The sequence below is a fragment of the Ahaetulla prasina genome, chromosome 1 (assembly GCF_028640845.1).
Source record: "Ahaetulla prasina isolate Xishuangbanna chromosome 1, ASM2864084v1, whole genome shotgun sequence".
Lineage (NCBI taxonomy): Eukaryota > Metazoa > Chordata > Lepidosauria > Squamata > Colubridae > Ahaetulla > Ahaetulla prasina.
The window spans coordinates 21220064-21242855 of record NC_080539.1 but is presented as its reverse complement, the minus strand read 5'-3'; the positions used below and the strand labels follow the sequence as shown (position 1 = coordinate 21242855).

The following is a 22792-nucleotide window of genomic DNA, read 5'->3' as shown; positions in this document are numbered from 1 at the left end:
AGGAGTATATGAAATCCCATGCACCGCCTGCCCCACCACATACATCGGACAAACCAGCAGAAGAATAAGTGCACGCATTGAAGAACACAAGAACTCAGTCAAAAGAGGAACCAACTTCTTCCTGGTCCAACACCTTAAAGCCACAGGACACACCTCCAGCCAATCAGAGCACAAAAAACGTGCTGAAAAACTCGGCTTATACTCGAGTATATACGGTATATATATATATATATTTTTTTTTTCTGAGGTTTTTGCGGGTGTTTGTATGTAGGTCTTTGGTTATTCGGGTTTTGTCCCATGTAAAATTAGAAGTGTCTTGGCGACGTTTCGACGAAGTCTCATTCGTCATCTTCAGGCTTCAGCTTCGTGCTTCTAGGAGCAATGTGTGATCGCAGCTGTTTCTTCCTTTTAACTGCTAGTGGAGGTTTGAACTGATTGGGTGGGAGCTTAGCTGTGTTCTGATTGGGTGGGAGTTTTTTTGTGCTCTGATTGGATGGGGGGGTGTCCTGTTTGGGTGGGGGCTTGGTTGTGCTCAGATTAGTCTGAGTTGCAGGGGGATTTGAGCTGGTGAGCTGCATTGCTGTTGCTTGGCTTCGTGGTCGTGGTCATGGTACATCTTCATGATGGGTGTCAGTCTGCTGCATGTATGGATTGGAGGGGTTTCAAATGGCTAATGTTGCAGCTGCGGTCTGGCTTCTGGTCTTTGGTTGTGCTTCATCATCGGTGTGGGTTTGAGTCTGCTTTCTGGGTGGATGTGTGGTGGTGACATCCTGTGTGGCCCTTGTGAATGTGGGTCTAGTGTCATTCCTCGTGTTAGGGACACGTTTGTCAATAAGGGCGGGTTTCCAAATGGCTGGTAGGGGGGAGATATCATCTCGTTTATTCATACTTTGTGGGCACCGCCTGCCCCACCACATACATCGGACAAACCAATAGAAGAATGTGCACGCATTGAAGAACACAAGAATTCAGTCAAAAAAGAGGAACCAACTTCTTCCCTGGTCCAACACCTTAAAGCCACAGGACATGATATTGACTTTAAAAAGACCAGAACTATCGCCAAAACTGAACACTTTAACAACAGAATAATCAGAGAAGCCATCGAGATAGAAAAACGGCCACACAGCATGAACAAACGAGATGATACCTCCCGCCTACCAGCCATTTGGAAACCCGCCCTTATTGACAAACGAGTCCCTAACACGAGGAATGACACTAGACCCACACTCACGAGGTCCATACAGGATGTCACCACCATACATCCACCCAGAAAGCAGACCCAAACCCACACTGATCAGGAAGCACGACCAAGGACCAGAAGCCAGACCGCAGCTGCAACATTAGCCATTTCAAACCCCTCCAATCCATACATACAGCAGACTGACACCCATTATGAAGATGTAGCACGACCACGACCACGAAGCCAAACAGCAGCAGTGCAGCTCACCAGCTCAAATCCCCCTGCAACTCAGACTAATCTGAGCACAACTAAGCCCCCACCCAAACAGGACACACCTCCAGCCAATCAGAGCACAAAAAAAACCCCATCCAATCAGAGCACAGCCAAGCTCCCACCCAATCAGTTCAAACCCCCACTAGCAGTTAAAAAGGAAGAAACAGCTGCAATCACACATTGCTCCCAGAAGCACGAAGCTGAAGCCTGAAGATGACGAATGAGAGTTTGTCGAAATGAAATGAAGATGATGATGAATTCGTCATCTTCAGGCTTCAGCTTCGTGCTTCTGGGAGCAATGTGTGATTGCAGCTGTTCCTGAGTTCCTTTTACAAACACCCGCGAAAACCTCAGAAAACAAATATAAATATATATATATATATATATATATATATATATATATATATATATATATATATATATATATATATATATATATATATATATATATATATATATATATAGGTCTTTGGTTATTTGGGTTTTGTCCCATGTAAAATTAGAAGTGTCTTGGCGACGTTTAAAGTCTCATTCGTCATGCAGCCCAAGCTGAAGCCTGAAGATGACGAATGAGACTTCGTCGAAACGTCGCCAAGACACTTCTAATTTTACGTGGGAGAAAACCCGAATAACCAAAGACCTACATACAAACACCGCGAAAACCTCAGAAAACAAATATATATATATATATATATATATATATATATATATATATATACTCGAATATAAGCCGATCCGAGTATAAGCCGAGGTCTAATTTTACGTGGAGAAAACCCGAATAACCAAAGACCTACATATATATAGGATAGGAGATAGGAGGAGAACCACCGATAAACGGTGCCCCCAATCCCTCCAACAAAGAAGCATTGGTAACTCCCAGGAGCCAGCCTCGTGTAACCTCCCGTGTGGCCAGTACCAACCAGGAGGGACACGGGTCCAATAAACATGTGGTGGGATTCAGCCTACCCAACAACCTGTCCATGTCATCAGTCACAGGATCAAACTCAGCCCAGGTAATATCCGCATCCCGTCGTCCCGCCTGAATCTATCCAATCAGCATCCAGTCCATCCCGGAACCGAGTGATTTTATCAGACAGATACTGTACAAAATCCTCAGCACGCCCTGCAAGGTCCTCCCGAGCCTCCTGCGTAAGCAGGGTCACCCTAAACAGGGTGGCTGGGCGATTATCTGCCAGTGCAATAAGAGCGGAAAAATAGTTATGTTTTGCTGCTTCTATCGCCACTAGGTAGGTCTGAATATAAGACCTCACTAGTGTTCAGTCGGATTCGGAACAGCTGGACCTCCAACCACTCTCTAGGCGTCTTTTCGCGCTTCATCTCTCTCAGCTCCTCGTTATACCAAGGAGCTGGTGAGCTGCATTGCTGTTGCTTGGCTTCGTGGTCGTGGTCATGGTACATCTTCATGATGGGTGTCAGTCTGCTGCATGTATGGATTGGAGGGGTTTCAAATGGCTAATGTTGCAGCTGCGGTCTGGCTTCTGGTCTTTGGTTGTGCTTCATCATCGGTGTGGGTTTGAGTCTGCTTTCTGGGTGGATGTGTGGTGGTGACATCCTGTGTGGCCCTTGTGAATGTGGGTCTAGTGTCATTCCTCGTGTTAGGGACACGTTTGTCAATAAGGGTGGGTTTCAAATGGCTAATGTTGCAGCTGCGGTCTGGCTTCTGGACTTTGGTTGTGCTTCATCATCGGTGTGGGTTTGAGTCTGCTTTCTGGGTGGATGTGTGGTGGTGACATCCTGTGTGGCCCTTGTGAATGTGGGTCTAGTGTCATTCCTCATGTTAGGGACACGTTTGTCAATAAGGGTGGGTTTCCAAATGGCTGGTAGGGGGGAGATATCATCTCGTTTATTCATACTGTGTGGGCACCGCCTACCCCACCACATACATCGGACAAACCAATAGAAGAATGTGCACGCATTGAAGAACACAAGAATTCAGTCATCTTCAGGCTTCAACCGTGCTTCTAGGAGCAATGTGTGATTGCAGCTGTTCCTGAGTTCCTTTACAAACACCGCGAAAACCTCAGAAAACAAATATATATATATATATATATATATATATATATATATATATATATATATATATATATATATATATATATATATATATATATATATATATATATATATATATATAGGTCTTTGGTTATTCGGGTTTTGTCCCATGTAAAATTAGAAGTGTCTTGGCGACGTTTAAAGTCTCATTCGTCATGCAGCCCAAGCTGAAGCCTGAAGATGACGAATGAGAGTTTGTCGAAATGTCGCCAAGACACTTCTAATTTTACGTGGGAGAAAACCCGAATAACCAAAGACCTACATACAAACACCGCGAAAACCTCAGAAAACAAATATATATATATATATATATATATATATATATATATATATATACTCGAGTATAAGCCGATCCGAGTATAAGCCGAGGTCTAATTTTACGTGGAGAAAACCCGAATAACCAAAGACCTACATATATATAGGATAGGAGATAGGAGGAGAACCACCGATAAACGGTGCCCCCAATCCCTCCAACAAAGAAGCATTGGTAACTCCCAGGAGCCAGCCTCGTGTAAACTCCTGTGTGGCCAGTACCAACCAGGAGGGACACGGGTCCAATAAACATGTGGTGGGATTCAGCCTACCCAACAACCTGTCCATGTCGTCGAGAGTCATAGGATCAAACTCAGCCCAGGTAATATCCGCATCCCTGTCCCGAGCCCTCCAGAGGTCATCCACCAACGCGACCAAAGCCATCTCCGTGCTATATCCAGGTCTGAAGCCGGACTGGAACAGGTCTAGATAGGCAGTTTCCTCCAGGTATTGGGGAAGCTGATATGCTACCAAACTCTCAACAACCTTCACCAAAACGCGAAGGTTGGAGACTGGACGATAGTTCGCCAATACAGCTGGGTCCAGGGAAGGCTTCTTGAGGAGGGGCCTCACCACCGCCTCTTTCAAGGCGGTGGGGAAAATTCCCTCCAACAAAGAAGCATTGGTAACTCCCAGGAGCCAGCCTCGTGTAACCTCCCGTGTGGCCAGTACCAACCAGGAGGGACACGGGTCCAATAAACATGTGGTGGGATTCAGCCTACCCAACAACCTGTCCATGTCGTCGAGAGTCATAGGATCAAACTCAGCCCAGGTAATATCCGCATCCCTGTCGTCCCGCCTGAATCTATCCAATCAACGTCCAGTCCATCCCGGAACCGAGTGATTTTATCAGACAGATACTGTACAAAATCCTCAGCACGCCCCTGCAAGGGGTCCTCCCGAGCCTCCTGCGTAAGCAGGGAGCGGGTCACCCTAAACAGGGTGGCTGGGCGATTATCTGCCAGTGCAATAAGAGCGGAAAAATAGTTATGTTTTGCTGCTTCTATCGCCACTAGGTAGGTCTGAATATAAGACCTCACTAGTGTTCAGTCGGATTCGGAACAGCTGGACCTCCAACCACTCTCTAGGCGTCTTTTCGCGCTTCATCTCTCTCAGCTCCTCGTTATACCAAGGAGCTGGTGAGCTGCATTGCTGTTGCTTGGCTTCGTGGTCGTGGTCATGGTACATCTTCATGATGGGTGTCAGTCTGCTGCATGTATGGATTGGAGGGTTTCAAATGGCTAATGTTGCAGCTGCGGTCTGGCTTCTGGTCTTTGGTTGTGCTTCATCATCGGTGTGGGTTTGAGTCTGCTTTCTGGGTGGATGTGTGGTGGTGACATCCTGTGTGGCCAGTACCAACCAGGAGGGACACGGGTCCAATAAACATGTGGTGGGATTCAGCCTACCCAACAACCTGTCCATGTCGTCGAGAGTCATAGGATCAAACTCAGCCCAGGTAATATCCGCATCCCCGTCGTCCCGCCTGAATCTATCCAATCAGCATCCAGTCCATCCCGGAACCGAGTGATTTTATCAGACAGATACTGTACAAAATCCTCAGCACGCCCCTGCAAGGGGTCCTCCCGAGCCTCCTGCGTAAGCAGGGAGCGGGTGCGATTATCTGCCAGTGCAATAAGAGCGGAAAAATAGTTATGTTTTGCTGCTTCTATCGCCACTAGGTAGGTCTGAATATAAGACCTCACTAGTGTTCAGTCGGATTCGGAACAGCTGGACCTCCAACCACTCTCTAGGCATCTTTTCCGGCGCTTCATCTCTCTCAGCTCCTCGTTATACCAAGGAGCTGGTCGAGTTCGGCGCCGAATCAGAGGCCACAAAGGCACAACGCGGTCCAAAGCCCCGGCCGCCACCTCTTCCCAGGCGGCCACCAGTTCTTTGGCCGAACCATGGGCTAATTCCCCGGGAAACGGCCCAAGCTCCGTCAGAAACCTCTCTGGGTCCATCAGACGCCTGGGACGGAACCATCGAATCGGCTCCATCTCCCTGCGGTGTGGTGCAGCGGTTCGAAAGTCTAGCTGAAGGAGTAAATGATCTGACCATGACAGGGGTTTAAAAATTAGCTCCCCTAACTCCAGATCATTAAACCACTGTCCCGAGACAAAAATCAAGTCCAGAGTGTTACCCCCAATGTGGGTGGGACCATTAACTATCTGGGTCAGGTCCAAGGCCGTCATGGAAGCCATGAACTCCCGAGCTGTCGTTGATGATTCGCCCACTGACGGCAGGTTGAAATCCCCCATCCAATCAGAACACAGCCAAGCTCCCACCCAGTCAGTTCAAACCCCCACTAGCAGTTAAAAGGAAGAAACAGCTGCGATCACACATTGCTCCTAGAAGCACGAAGCTGAAGCCTGAAGATGACGAATGAGACTTCGTCGAAATGTCGCCAAGACACTTCTAATTTTACGTGGGAGAAAACCCGAATAACCAAAGACCTACATATATATATAGGATAGGAGATAGGAGGAGAACCACCGATAAACGGTGCCCCCCCCAATCCCTCCAACCGCCGCAGCAGGATACCATGGTCGATGGTATCTAAAGCCGCTGAGAGATCTAAAAGACCAGGACAGAGGAACATCCCCTGTCCCGAGCCCTCCAGAGGTCATCCACCAACGCGACCAAAGCCATCTCCGTGCTATATCCAGGTCTGAAGCCGGACTGGAACAGGTCTAGATAGGCAGTTTCCTCCAGGTATTGGGGAAGCTGATATGCTACCAAACTCTCAACAACCTTCACCAAAACGCGAAGGTTGGAGACTGGACGATAGTTCGCCAATACAGCTGGGTCCAGGGAAGGCTTCTTGAGGAGGGGCCTCACCACCGCCTCTTTCAAGGCGGTGGGGAAAATTCCCTCCAACAAAGAAGCATTGGTAACTCCCAGGAGCCAGCCTCGTGTAAACTCCTGTGTGGCCAGTACCAACCAGGAGGGACACGGGTCCAATAAACATGTGGTGGGATTCAGCCTACCCAACAACCTGTCCATGTCGTCGAGAGTCATAGGATCAAACTCAGCCCAGGTAATATCCGCATCCCCGTCGTCCCGCCTGAATCTATCCAATCAGCATCCAGTCCATCCCGGAACCGAGTGATTTTATCAGACAGATACTGTACAAAATCCTCAGCACGCCCCTGCAAGGGGTCCTCCCGAGCCTCCTGCGTAAGCAGGGAGCGGGTCACCCTAAACAGGGTGGCTGGGCGATTATCTGCCAGTGCAATAAGAGCGGAAAAATAGTTATGTTTTGCTGCTTCTATCGCCACTAGGTAGGTCTGAATATAAGACCTCACTAGTGTTCAGTCGGATTCGGAACAGCTGGACCTCCAACCACTCTCTAGGCGTCTTTTCCGGCGCTTCATCTCTCTCAGCTCCTCGTTATACCAAGGAGCTGGTCGAGTTCGGTGCCGAATCAGAGGCCACAAAGGCACAACGCGGTCCAAAGCCCCGGCCGCCACCTCTTCCCAGGCAGCCACCAGTTCTTTGGCCGAACCATGGGCTAATTCCCCGGGAAACGGCCCAAGCTCCGTCAGAAACCTCTCTGGGTCCATCAGACGCCTGGGACGGAACCATCGAATCGGCTCCGTCTCCCTGCGGTGTGGTGCAGCGGTTCAAAAGTCTAGCTGAAGGAGTAAATGATCTGACCATGACAGGGGTTTAAAAATTAGCTCCCCTAACTCCAGATCATTAAGCCACTGTCCCGAGACAAAAATCAAGTCCAGAGTGTTACCCCCAATGTGGGTGGGACCATTAACTATCTGGGTCAGGTCCAAGGCCGTCATGGAAGCCATGAACTCCCGAGCTGTCGTTGATGATTCGCCCACTGACGGCAGGTTGAAATCCCCCATAACTATAAGTCTGGGGGTGTCAACCGCCATCCCGGCTATCATCTCCAACAGCTCGGGCAGGGCTGCTGTTACGTAGCAAGGAGCCAGGTACGCAATCAGCACGCCCACCTGCACCCTATGGCCCCACTTCACAAGGAGGGATTCACAACCGGCTATCTGCGGGACAGTGACTTCCCTCGGTTCTAGACCCTCGTTTATAACAACCGCTACTCCCCCACCCCTACCCTGGACCCTCGGCTGATGGAATGCACGGAAGCCTGGTGGGCACATCTCAGTAAGGGGAAACCCCCCTTCTGTGCCCAACCAGGTCTCCAAAATGCCCATCAGGTCCGCACCCCCCTCTTGAATAAGATCGGCTATGAGGGGGGCTTTATTCATAATGGAATAACTTGCTGCCTCACTAGCACAAAGCACCCCATTTCAGCACTTTTCCCTCCTACTGCCAGGCACACTCAGCCTATGTGGGCTATAGTTTTCTTACCAAAGCTACCTTGCACCATTCTTCAAGCATGACCTGGAGAGGAAGACTTCCAAAGCACCATAAAAAAGGAGTCCACTTGGAGTACAGAAAAAGAGAAGAAAGAAAAAATAAAATAGTAAAGAAAACGTGTTCTCCTTTAATTGTAATCTTTAGTTCCTTATGGTTTCCTCTAATGTCCAATCTTCAAAATTCCATCCTGTAATATTTTTTTTAAGAGATTCAAAACAAAAACAATTTCCCGTAAGAAGAATTCTTATACCCGTAATTACAAATCTACCTTTCTGCTTTCCAAAATCAATGTTCTAAATCATCTGTTTACTGATTATTAAAAAAAATAACTTAGACCCTCAAATTTGTATTTAAAGCTCCTTTCTTTCACTAAGAATTGAAGAAAATTCACACAGTACTGTAAAATGCCTTAATCCAAAGATTCTTGATAACTGAAAAGCAGTTAACAAGCCATTTCTGAAGGTGATTAGAAAAGAAAGTATGGGAACCAGTATCCTTTTGAAAGGTGTCAACTGTAGTATGGGCAAAAATGGAGTTCTCGTCCCAGAACTCTAAACCTACTGGCTTGCAGTCTCCTCACAAGGAGTATTACATTTTCCACATTTGAAAAATAAAATGGAAGGCATTTCAAAATGGAAAAAGTTGAAACTGACCTGTTAGGAAAAATCACAGCAGTAGAAGTTAACGTTTTGCAAGGCCCAGCTTTTTTATATCCAAATAATCCCTAAAAAGAATTGAGGAAAAAACTAAATGATTGATTTTATATGGTCTAATAAAAGACCCAAAATATGGTTTATGATTTTAGAAGACTCAAAAAAACAGGGTGGACTAACAATGTCCAAATGTAAGTTATATAACTAAACTACATATATAACTAAACTAAAAATGTACCCAAATTATATAAATGTATTGTTGGATTGCTTCTATGGAAGAAGGAAGCCTTTCAGATAGGTTGTACAAATCTTCAGTCTAAGGTATGCAGAAAAATGCAATGTATAATAGACCATTCAATAATAAGTATTGTTTTGAAAGTATGGAATAGGCATAGAAAAGGACCTACACATTCCTCATTTAATGATGGTTTCTGGAACTTCTATAGCTAAGTGGTGTGATCATGTGAAATTGTGCTTTATGCCTGTGTCACTTAGCAATGGAAATTCCAGTCCCAATGACCTTTGTTAAGACTACCTGTAAATTAAAACTCTCTTCCAAGAGAACAGTGTTAAATCTCATTAATTAGCTATATTAATAGATTGATCAGAATTTCTTACAAAAGCTTATATGATATTGTCGAAAATCCATCAGGTTCTACAGATTTCTTCAATTTCAGTGTTTATATATATATTTTATTTCCTTTTCAGTATTGTCACTAGGTTGTAAAGAGCTTCATTTTTATTTTGTGAATTTGTAAACTGCCTTGTGTCTTCATACTGTTTTAATGTTAATATTACATACATAATCTGTATGTAATATTAACATGCAGATACAATACAATACAGTACATACATACAATACTACATAATCTGGAATAATGTTTAAGAAAATGATTTATTTTCTGTTGTTGAAACATATCTGTTGCCATCCCAATTAATCATAAGAATTTTGTCTTGTTCCTTTCATAATTGATACCCAGCAGTTTATCTAGTTTATTAACTTTTCCAAAATATTTTTATTTGGCAAAGCTCAGTTTCTTATGTGTCATTTACTTCTATTAATTAAGATAGCTTTAATCTTTTGTTCTAAAGCAAATCTTAATTCTAGCTTCAGTTCAATGATCAAGTTGTTGGTTTGGTTTGTATACCAGCAGTTTTGTATTTGATGCTATTGAAATAGTTTCCTCATAAATGCTTTATTTAAATTCCATACTGTAAATAACCATCAGAAGTTGAATTGGTTTAGACATTCTTTAATCTGTATTGATCCTTCAGTTTAATATTCTCTTTTAGCAATAATAATAAACACTCCACCACTCGAAGAATCCTCTGTGTAAGCTTACAGTTACTGGATTATGATCAGCATAGGTAAGAGATCCAATTTCCATATCTATATGTTTGTTTGGGAATGAATTAGAACATGGCACTCTTTGAACAACTTCTAGGAATAGAAGAATAATATGTATATTTCTTTACTGAAGGGTAATTGTGGCTCTGCATTTGAGAGGGACAATAATGATGTGTAATCTATAACAATTTTGGACATTTGCCAGATATATTTTTTTTGTAATCCAGGATTGTCCAAAAGCTAGAACATCTTTTTCTGCAATTTCAAGAAGTGATTGATTTTTTTCATAAAATTTTGTTTGTTATCATTTGGACCATAAATTGAGGCAATTGATGTTTTCCCTTGTTCAAACATTAATTGCTTCTAGCTTAACATGCAGGACCTGGAATAAAATGTCAGAGACCCAAAGGACCAATTCTAGGAGGTTCTTATTGATAAATAATTAGCAATAGCCCATAGAGTTATATACCACTTCGCAGTGCTTTACAGCCCTCTCTAAGCAGTTTACAGAGTCAGCAAATTTTCCCCAACAATCTGGGTACTCATTTTACCATCAAAAGGATGAAAGGCTGAATTAACCTTGAGCCAGTGAGAATGGAACTGCAGGCAGTTGGTAGTTAGCAGAAGTAGCCTGCAGTACTGCATTCTAACCACTGCACCACCATGGCTCAGTGTATCCTTTCAAATTGTAAATACAATTCTTCTACAGTATCTATGGGTATTTGGAGTACAGGTTTCATGCTATGCCATGGTGCATCTTGAGTGAATCAGAACCCATCAATACTATCCAAGGATCTGTCACAATAACTTTTTTCTTAGAAATGCCAATAAAGGTGCGGGTGGGGTAGGATCTCCTTATTGGTTACCTGAGGAAAAGTCTTGTTGAAAACAAAAAGATCACTACTTGTTTCATGGAGATGGAAGCCATTTTGTAAATCAGTGCTCCAGCAAATAACAACATAATGTTATTTCAAAATTCATAAGAGCCCAGATTTAGTAGTTTTGGTCATCCTTCAGGTTCATGGACATCTGTGAGAGATAGATAGAATTGGCCAAGTATGATTGGACACACAAGGAATTGTCTTGGTGCATACTCTCTCAGTGTACAGAAAAGAAAAGATACAGTCATCAAGAATCATAAGGTACAACACTTAATGATAGTCATAGGGAATAAATAAGCAATCAAATCATATTAGGAAACAATCTATAAATCGTAAGGATACCAGCAACAAGGTTACAGTCATACAGTCATAAGTGGGAGGAAATGGGTGATAGGAACAATGAGAAGATTAACAGTAATGCAGACTTAGTAACTAGTTTGACAGTGTTGAGGGAATTATTTGTTTAGCAGAGTGATGGCATTCGTGGGGGAAAACTGTTCTTGTGTCTAGTTGTTCTGGTGTGTAGTGCTCTATAGTGTCATTTTGAGGGTAGGAGTTGAAACAGTTTGTGTTCAGGATGCAAGGGATCTGTAAATATTTTCACAGCCCTCTTTTTGACTCATGCAGTATACAGGTCCTCAATGGAAGGCAGGTTGGTAGTAATTGTTTTTCTGCAGTTCTAATTATCCTCTGAATTCTGTGTCTGTCTTGTTGAGTTGCAGAACCAAACCAGACAGTTATAGAGGTGCAGATGATAGACTCAATAATTCCTCTGTAGAACTGTATCAGCAGCTTCTTGGCCAGTTTGAGCTTTCTGAGTTGGTGCAGAAAGAACATTCTTTGTTGTGCTTTTTTGATGATATTTTTGATGTTAGATATCCATTTTAGGTCTGAGATATGGTAGAACCTAGAAATTTGAAGGTCTCTACTGTTGATACTGTGTTGTCTAGTATTGTAAGAGGTGGTAGTATGGGAGGGTTTCTCCTGAAATCCATCCCCATTTCTACGGTTTTGAGTGTTTTCAGTTCCAGATTGTTCTGGAAGTTGGCTAGTTGTTCAATCTCCCTTCTGTATGCAGATTCATCATTGTCTCGAATGAGACTGATCACTATTGTGTTATTTGTGAACTTCAGTAGTTTAACCAATGGATCGTTTGAGATGCAGTCATTGGTATATAGAGAGAAGAAAAGTGAAGAGAGCACACAGCCTTATGGGGCCCCTGTGCTAATTGTACAGATATCTGATGTGGTTCTGCTTAGCTTCACCTGCTGCTTCCTGTCCATGATAGATATAGATATCTATGATAGATGTCCATGATAGATATAGTGATAACTGTTAACTTCATGAACCTGTTCTTGTTGAGGTTACCACATCTGTATTCTTTTGATGCATAGTCACAAAACTCAACTAATGGAGGCATGATGGTGTGAGGTTAAAACAAACTTTGACAATCAACATGTGAAATTGGAGAGGAGCAAGCAATTTGCCTGTACATTTAAAAAATACAAATAATAATAGCATAAGAGAAAGCAACGAACTTAAGAATAAAAGCAAGCTGAGAAAGTTCTCTTACAGTCTAATTCTAAAAGCTCCAAACTTAAAAACTGCTATTGTACAAAGGCAACAAACGAGTTACAGGTGTTATCATCACCTAATGAATATGTAGAGTCTGTCTAGTGTGGTTAAGGCATCAGTGGAGAAACCAGGAAACTATTGAGTTCTAGGCCCACTTGAAGTACAAAGTCAGCTGGATGAACTTGGGTCAGTCAGGAAGGAGGCAATGGCAACCCGTTTTTGAAATCTTGCCAAGGAAACTGTTGGGACTTATCCAGACAGTAGCCAGGAGTCAACAGTGATTGAAGGCATACATCACCAATGTTCCAAAAGCAGAGACCATATGTAGTTCATGGTTGAATTGTGGAGCCCTTGTTGATATAGAAATACAAAAATGTGCTGATATATCGGTATAAAGAATTAACGAACTTAATAGAGGGGAGTACTTAGAACAATTAAAAAGGAGAATTCTAGTTTTGTTGTGGTAAATTCTTCCCCAAAGCCTTCATAAAATAATATTTCTCAGTTAATATTACCGCTGTTTTCCTTGTCTCAGAATCCTTTAATGTTAATTCCCCCACTCCCTAAAATATTACATTTGTTTTTTCTTGTAATCTTACAGTGCTCTTCTCCACAATAATTTTAAATTCATAATTTTTGTTATATGCAGTTACTGGTTGAATGTAAGTTGAAATGACCACTGAGATTGTTATTGGACAATGTCAGAACACCAGATAAAAACTATGCCTAAGCCTTAGGGGTTATATCTTCTCTCTATTTTTCCCAAATATGAAAGCTTACATCCCAAACCTTTGAATAAGTGTATAATTTGTGTGTGGTGTTGCTAAATAGTGTGATGTTACAGGTTGTTCAGAGTAAGGGCAGATGGCACAACAGATGATTTATTCTCTCACTCAACTTCTGCAGTGCCAAGTCCATTCCAGTGACTTGAAAGAAATTTAATGGCTGACCAGCTGCAATGGATTTAATATTTATTATTTTTATATATTTTGTTAGAACTATGAACTTCTGATAGCCATCAAAACCATATAACAGGACTTTTCTTTTTCCAGATTGAAGATACACACTATTAATCATATAAGCATGCACCAAAGAGGCAGATGCCTGACAAAAAAGTAGCAGCTGTATCAGTATAAACTGGGAGTGCAGCTGCAACAGTCTACAGCAAAATTCAAATTGATAGTAGATTTTCTAAAACCCATATTTGAGTTAGTGTGGCTTGGGTACTGAGAAGAATATCAAAAAGATGTCATTAATGATGGAAAGGTGTTTGATTGCCCTTCTCATTAAGCAGAGAGAGTTACAGAGTCATTTGAGTCCTGGGCTAACCAATTCCATTTGTATAAGAAAAGTGTTCAGAATTAAATTTCCCAAGGTTGGGTCTGCTAATAAAGCTTATTTCAAGATAAAAACAATAGATTCAACTGCTTCAGTCCACAGGAAGGTTCTTTCATGAACAGTTAAAATCATACAGCAGTTTGGCAGATTGACATAAGTGAGAATCCATAATGTACAGTAACCATACATATCAGAAAAGAGCAAACTTGTGAGATTGTGATTGGATGAAGAATCTGCAATAGCACCTGTTGCAAGATGGAGAAATACAACATTGGCCAGAGAAAATTTCATGACCAAGATATTTTATTTTCTCTAAACAAAATTGCAATGTAGATTTAGGTTTTAGAAGATTTTGCTAAATGCAGCAAGAAGATACACAAAGTCCTATCACTTCTTGTCCTTCACTTCTTGTGAAGGTGAAGCAAGGAGATGTAGTGAATAAGAACTGAACCACTAGGAAAAGTAAAATTCTAACTATCTCTTTTAAGAACTTGAGAGAAAAAGAGAGTCCTGTGGCAAATATATTGAAAGTCTTTGTAAGTAGTCCTCATTTAGCAACTGGCTTGTTTTATCAATCTTTCATAGTTACGATGGTGATGAAAAAGTAATTTTACAACCAATCCTCACATTTACAACCTTTGCAGGTCTGTAAAGCAAAAGACAGCTGAAGCAAGATCATAAGCATACCTGCATTTTCACTTAGTCATCACTTTGCTGAATGATTGAGTTGTCATCCTAATTGTGGTTTCTAAACAAGGATTACCTGTAAAAGTAAATAGAAACTCGCTGTCAGATATGAAAGAGTCTGTTAGCACCTTTTCAAACTAACAAGCTTTAGGAAAAGGCATACATTTGTAAGCTATACAGCAAGTAAATTATAACTCATTTTGTCAGATGCATGGGCCACAGTATCAAAGGTTTAGACACAGGGCTGCCAGCCATAGCATTAAAGACCGTAGATCAGCGGTTCTCAACCTGTGGGTCGCGACCCCTTTGGGGGTCGAATGACGATTTGCCAGGGGTTGCCTAAGACCATCAGAAATATGGGAAGTATACTTGCGAGTCAAAGAATCGCGCTCCAGTGGTTGACTCCACAAGCCAGCTGCAGGCTCTTCAAATTGCTAGCCGAATTCGGCTTCAGGCGCAATGAATTAAAAAAGAAAGAAATCTTTGCTCTGATGTCTCCCTCTCAAGCCAGCTGCAATCACTCCCAATCGCTAGCCTAATCTGGCTTCAGGCACAATAAACTTAATAGGGGAGGAGTCTCCGCTTTAATGCCTCCGTCCTCAAGGCAATCGCAAGCAGTTCAGATCGCTAGCCAATACGGCTTCAGGCGCGATAAATTCAAAACGAAAATAATTTTATGGTTGTGGTCGCCACATCGTGGGGAATTGTATTAAAGGGGTTGCCACATCATGGGGAATTGTATTAAAGGGGTCGCAGCACTATAAAGGTTGAGAACCACTGCCGTAGATGGTCTTTAAATGCTGCTGAATTTTGCTACAAAAACAACAGCCACAGTGTGTCTATTTTCAACGCATGTTAATACAAAGTGCTTTTCAAAAATGGTTTCGTGCTCTCTAAACCATCAATCAGAGTCACCTTTATTTTCTTTGCTCTGATCAATATAGCTTCAGACAGTTTCTCTAGTGTAAATTTTATATGTGGCTAATGAAAGTCATTTCTTTGCTTTAGTTGGACTGCCTCTCAGTCAGATGTCATAGACAAAGCTAAGAATGAACAAGTTTGAGAACTTGATTGATATCAGACCATGAAGGATTATAACACTGAATAACTTATCTGAATTTATCAGTTGGACTCTTCCATTCAGAAGATCCTTAACACATAGTCCTCACTTAATGATGGTAATTAGGTCCGGAAACTCTGTCGCTAAGCAATGCAGTCATGAGGTGTGACATATGACACTGGCAACTTGCAAAGGCAGTTTTGGCACTTTTGGTTTAAGCAAATTTTCTATAGTTATTAAGTGAGAATGTCACATGACCACAACTTGGCTATTTCCTTCTGGCTTTCCCATTGACTTTGCTTGTGGGAAGCCAGCAGGAAAGGTTGCAAATGGCAATGACATAACCATGGGACACTGACAATTGGAAATGTGGGACTGTTACCAAGTGTCTAAATCATGATTGCATGACTATGGGGTGCTGCAGTAGCCACAATTTTGAGGACGAGTCATAAGTGTAACTTGTTCAGACCCATCGTAACTTTGAATCATCGCTGAACAAATGGTCATTAATTGAGAACCATCTGTAATCAGGTTTCATTTAGGGGTCAAGACAGGTTGATCATTGGACAGGCAGAAACAAGGAAAGATAAGTGCTTCCTCAGATAACCAGGCCCTATGCCATGAAGTGCTTTAAAGGTGAAAACGAGAACCTTGAATTGTACATAGAAATGAACTGATAATCAGTGCAGTTTATGGAGCAGCAGGGTCACATGAGCATATAGACACCACTCCCAGCGCTACCTGTGCTACTGCATTCTGGCCCAGTTGATGGTCTTCAAGGGCAGCTCCGTGTTGCGCACATTACAATAATCCAGTCTTGAACTGACCAGGGCATAAGCAACTGTCCAAAGAGCCTACTGGTCCAGAAATGGAATAGCTAGCAAACCAGATGTGCCTATGCAACAACCCTCTTGATCAAATTTACCAACAAAAACAGTCTAAGAGGACCCTGAGATTATGAATGGGGAGGTGCTACCTCATTAATAGTTAACAATGTAGTATCTCCAAATCCAGAGGACCCCAGATATAGTCACTTGGTCTTGTCAAGATTCAGCCTGTTTCTCCCCATCAAGATCCACACATGCCCCAAGCCCTGGATTTCAGCAGCAGCAGCCAGTCTACCTGATGTTGAGATGTACAGCTGGGTATCATCAGCATATTGCGGGTGTCTGACTCCAAACTGACAAATAACCTCACCCAGAAGTTTCATGGTAAACAGAAGGTAAACAGAAGGGGAGAGAGCATGAAACCCTGTGGCACCCACAAGTGATGGCCGATGGGCACAGTCTCTCTCCATCTTCCAACGACTTATTTCAAGCTTCATCTTTCCATGTATACAATCATTTATTCAAGTAACTGTTTGTGGTCAGATATTCATTTCCTCTTTAGCTTATTTTGATAAAATAGCATCCTGCAAAATCAAAAAAAAAAAAGGAAGAAAGAAAAGCATGAGGCAGCATGTAAATAGATCGCAGGAGGTTTCAAAATACTGAAGTGCAATCAGTCACACTTATAAAAAATGAATTAGAAGCATTCATGGAAATAAATGACACTGGAGGCAGTATTTACATTGCCTCCTAGATAAATAAATCCATAAAAATAGTAATGCTTTTTAAAGATCATTACATTAAGTCTGGTGCATGCCAAGGGAGATTTCTATTGATGCTGAGGATCCCTGCTGGGAGACAAGTCCGGCTTGTATGGAGCACATTTTCAACATGGAAATAAGTTATGTGTGTAATAAAGAACTCTGGTGTTTTTATGTATCAGACATTTTAGTTTTTGACTTAAATAACTGTGGCTTGCGTTCTTTCTGGCTGTGCAACTTGTCTGAAATGGGGAAGATATAGCTGATCTAAAATAAGTAAAAACATAAGTAAAAACATTAAAAGTATTGTTCAGCTTCATAAAATGCCAACTAAATATATCCAAGTAATATCAAATGATAATTTTAAGTGAGGAAATCTACCCGCCAGATATGTCTCCCAGCATCCCTTTTTAGGTCTTCAACTCACCCCCTCCTCCCAGCTTATCCTTTAAGTGTCTGCAAAATTTAAGGATCCACTTCCCCTTTATCCACCCCAGCAACAATATCTATTAAAAGGGACAGAAAATTTGATAACACCTATTACATTTTTAAAAACCTTTCCCTGATCATTAAGCAAATTGGCTGGCTGAACTTTTGCTTTGCCAAGGAGCACACTGCAGCACTAAGTGTGGTTATGGTTTAAAATTAATGGGGCAAGGAAGAAGTAATTATCTTCTTCCATACCTCCATGACAATTGGGAGTAATGCTGAAAAGGAAATAATATGCACTTCGTTTCAGTCTGTTTTCCCAAGATTGGATAAGATGTACTGCTCCTGAAGTGAAGGTTTGTTTATCTTTCTCTGGGATATTCTCTTTGGAATATATTTTTTCCTTCTGGCTACTGCTTTACTTTGAAGCCCTAATGTAAGCAGATATTTATGGCCTAAGAAAGTGAGACTGAATGAATTCCGAAGGAATGAAAGAACTCATGAACAAGGCTTAATACTGACCATAAGTAATATTGAAAGAAATCTTAATAAGTGAAGGATTAACCTTCCCTATTTCATATGGGAGGGGGACAGTAAATAACAACTGTATGATGGTCTTTACCAGATCTGCGTATAAGCAGAGCCAGAAGTGCCTGAACATAATTTAGTCTCCAAGTTGGCTGAACATTTGATAAATTCATCATGATTTTGCTATGCCTGGCGTAATATACCCAAGACTCCAACTGATGATAGCTTATGGTTTATGGTTTATGGTTTATTAGATTTTTATACCGCCCTTCTCCCGAAGGACTCAGGGCGGTGTACAGCCGGAATAAGAACAAAATATATACAATTTAAAACAACAGTTAAAAAGAGCAAATTTTAAAAGGCTGAATTATTAAAATTTAGATTTAAAATTTAAAAATATAAGAATACCCAATTAAAATTCATCAATAATTATGCCAGTCCCGCTTTAATGAATAAATATGTTTTGAGCTCACGACGGAAGGTCCGAAGATCAGGCACTTGGCGCGGGCCGGGGAAGTTCGTTCCAGGCGTCACTGCCCCCACAGAAGGCCTTACTCGTGGGGCCCGCCACCCGACATTGTTTGGCGGACGGCACCCTGAGGAGACCCTCTCTGTGAGAGCGTACGGGTCGGTGGGAGGCAAAGGGTAACAGCAGGCGGTCTCGTAAGTACCCGGGTCCTAAGCCATGGGCGCTTTAAAGATAGTTACCAGAATCTTGAAGCGCACCGAAAGACCACAGGAAGCCAGTGCAAGCTACAGACAGCGATGTCACATGGGAGCCACGGCGGCTCCCGTTACTACTGCAGCCGCATTCTGGACTAACTGCAGCCTCCGGGTGCACCTCAAGGCAGCCCCATGTAGAGAGCATTGCAATAATCCAGCCTAGGCGTAACCAGGCGTGAGTGACCGTGCATAAGGCATCCCGGTCAAGGAAGGACGCAACTGGCGAACCAAGCGAACTTGGTAAAGGCCCTCCTGGCGGCGGCCGCCAGATGTTCATCAAAGGACAGCCGTCCATCCAGGAGGACGCCCAAGTTGCGAACCACCTCCTTTGGGGCCACTAACTGCTTCAACAGTCAGCTGCGGATGCAGCTGACTGTACCGGGATGCCGGCATCCACAGCCACTCCGTCTTGGAGGATTGAGCTTGAGTCTGTTTCTCCCCATCCAGACCCGTACAGCTTCCAGGCACCGGGACAGCACTTGACCGCTTCGTTGGGGTGGTCCGGGTGGAAAAGTACAGCTGAGTATCATCAGCGTACAGATGGTAACTCACCCGAAACCACTGATGACCTCACCCAGCGGCTTCATATAGATGTTGAACAGGGTAGGCGAGAGAATCGACCCTGAGGCACCCCACAAGTGAGGCGCCTCGAGGCGACCTCTGCCCCCTGTCAACACCGTCTGCGACCGGTCAGAGAGATAGGAGGAGAACCACCGATAAGCGGTGCCCCCACTCCCAATCCTCCAACCGCGCAGCAGGATACCATGGTCGATGGTATCGAAGGCGCTGAGAGATCTAATAGGACCAAGGCAGAGGAACAACCCTGTCCCTGGCCCTCCAGAGGTCATCCACCAACGCGACCAAAGCCGTCTCCGTGCTATAACCGGGTCGGAAGCCAGACTGGAGCAGGTCTAGATAGACAGTTTCCTCCAGGTGCCGGGAGCTGCCATGCAACCACACTCTCTACAACCTTCGCCACAAAGCGAAGGTTGGAGACTGGACGGTAATTACCCAAAATAGCTGGGTCCAGGGAAGGCTTCTTGAGGAGAGGTCTCACCACCGCCTCCTTCAAGGCGGCGGGGAAAACCCCTTCCATCAAAGAAGCATTTATAATCCCCTGGAGCCAGCCTCGTGTCACTTCCTGAGCAGCCAGCACTAACCAGGAAGGGCACGGGTCCAGTAAACATGTAGTTGCATGTAACCTCCCCAGCAACCTGTCCATGTCCTCGGGAGCCACAGAATCAAACTCATCCCACATAACCTCAACATAACAGAATTAATTCACTGGAGAATTATTTATTTATTTATTTATTGGAATTTGTCAAACAAAAATGAATTTGCTATGCAGAATGGTTTATTATGCAGTCAGCAAGTACTAGAATCCAACAAGCTAACATTAGCAAGCTGAAAGAAACTAGAATATTGAAATGTCTTAATTTAGAGCTTATCTGGCTGAACGTAAATTCACATTTTAAGGATGTGGAGGGGGGATGTGAATGAAATGCTCAGCCCTTATAAATGCTCAGAAGCAATCCCAGGAGTTGGGGGTGAGAAACCTCCATTTACAGGTAACAAATCCTAAAGCAGTTCAAAAAGATTCTCAGTTTAGCACAGTATCAAACGTCTGCCAAGCATATTATAATCACCAAATGACCTAGAATAAATGGTTAAATAGGTGTTTTTTTAAATGAGCCATCTAATTGAGAGTTCTGAAGTTGAAAAACCTATAAAAATAAAGAAACTGGCATAAAGCATCTTAAGAAAGACAAGAGTAAGCAAAGTAAAGCAACATGTCACAATACTTCTGAGGTAGAAAGGCGGACAGAATTTCAGGAAATATATATCTAGTAGGAGACCAACTGCTGGAGTAGACAGCTTGTTCCACATGGGATTATTTTTCTAAAATAAAACTTTTAAATCAAATTCCCAAAATTAAATAAAGTGTTTGACAGATCTTGGTATCTTAAACTGGCATATATAAATAAATACAGAATATTACGTTTCTTCCATTTCAAAAGAGACACAAGCCACATTTCTTAGAATGCCTCCAACCAGCATTTCAGTCCAATATTACTAAAGAAGATAAGGAGATAGAATCCCTATACTACAACTGTACCCTTGGCTGAGCAATTATTTCCTTGATCTGCAACATTGGGACGATATTTAAACAATTCTCTTGTTATTCTTTTTACCAGCAACATTTCAGGAAGATTAAATATACTCTTGGATCTGCCGAATATTGGAAGGAATTAAGTATGTCTAAAATAACTACAGAACTTCTGTTGGAAAGAGCAGTGCCCAAATCTACAAGGCTACGAAAGATCAAAACATTGAAGTAAGTGCATGTATGTGTACATAGAACTCCACAAATCTGACTTTTAAGAACAAAAACCATACAATAATACTCCTGGTCCCTCATTTTTCTCAATCTTCACAGAAAATTCAGTTACGATTTTGCCCTCTTTCTCTTTTCTCCCCAAAACTACAGTGCATCTTTGTATGCCATCCAGAATCATTGTTGTGAGATGGGCTGCCAGATAAATTATATGAATCAATCAATCAACGAATTAATGAATAGCAGTATCAACAGCAATCATGACAACTTTCAATTTGAAGTTGATTCTATACTCTGTAAAAGATTTTACTCAACAACAACAATTCAGCTTTGCTAATCTAACCATTCCCATCTTTTCCCAGAATAATTAGTGGGATGATTTAGAAAAATGAATATTTTAAAACTATTTTGATCCTGCTCCTATTCCTGAAATTACTCTGAAAAACAGCTTCAAACAATAAAATATAGGTAATATATTATGTGAACAGTGAATTATTAAGGTAATGGTGGAATTTAAACATTTTAATTAAATTAAATTTAGGATAGTACTCTTTTTAATTGTTTGATGTAACCTAATAGTCTGTGCAAGTCAGTACAAGTAATCCTTGCTTAATGACCACTCATTCAATAAACTTTTAAAGTTACGTCGATGCTTGCACATACCACCATCACTATATCCCTATGGACACAGGATCATAATTTGGGCACATGATGACTGGCCTGCATTTTCAAACATTGCAGCATCCTGTGATTACATGATCACTATTTATGACCTTCCCCACCAGATTCTGATAAGCAAAGTCAATGGGAAAGCTGTAGGAAATTGTGAAATGCAGTCATGTAGAATCCTTACTTAACAACCTGTGTGGTCCTAGCTTAATCATCATAAGAAATGACTACACCAATTTGCTCTGGCACTTCTAGTCTCAGTTAAGGTAATTAAATGAGGATTGTCTGTTTATGTTTTTCATCTCAGAGAGTCTGATGTTTCCATTTTTTGGATTTTTAACATAAAACGTAGAATGTTCCAAAATGTGGATGGGATGGTTATCAGTAATATATGAAATCATTTCCTCCTCCAGCCTGTCCAAGTTGCAAATAACCACAGAAGATTTGGAGCCACAGTTATTCTCTCATCTCCGCCATCTCCAGGAACTTGATCTCTCTGACAATCTCTTGGAACGGCTTCCTGACAATCTCAGTTTGCCAAACCTCCGCATCTTAAATTGTAACAACAATCATTTAGAAGATGTGACAGCCTTGCAGCAGTTTCCACAACTGGAGGAGCTCACCTATACCAACAATGTATATCTGACAGTGAGTATATTTGGCAGTCAGTAGAAGTTCTAGGCCTTGCAACTACTTCTTGGAGCACTGCTGTCCTCATACAGCTGAAGAGTTGCAATAAGAGCTATAATTGTAATGCCATCATGTCCCAGAATAAAGTAAATTCTGCTTA

At 42.3% G+C, this 22792-nt stretch overlaps 1 protein-coding gene across 3 annotated transcripts in view; it reads left to right on the top strand.

Annotated features, from left to right (window-relative positions):
• LRWD1 (leucine rich repeats and WD repeat domain containing 1) overlaps nucleotides 1–22792 on the top strand; it is a 53217-nt gene that overhangs the window by 5210 nt on the left and 25215 nt on the right. The window contains exons 2-4 of one of the 3 annotated variants that reach the window (XM_058164359.1): nucleotides 10135–10209; nucleotides 21194–21333; nucleotides 22416–22650. In XM_058164359.1, coding sequence (XP_058020342.1) covers nucleotides 21254–21333; nucleotides 22416–22650 — 315 coding nt within the window. In that variant the 5' untranslated portion in view covers nucleotides 10135–10209; nucleotides 21194–21253. Of the gene's footprint in view, nucleotides 1–10134; nucleotides 10210–18081; nucleotides 18104–21193; nucleotides 21334–22415; nucleotides 22651–22792 lie in introns of those variants that run through there. The other 2 variants (XM_058164360.1, XM_058164358.1) reach the window with 2 other exon arrangements.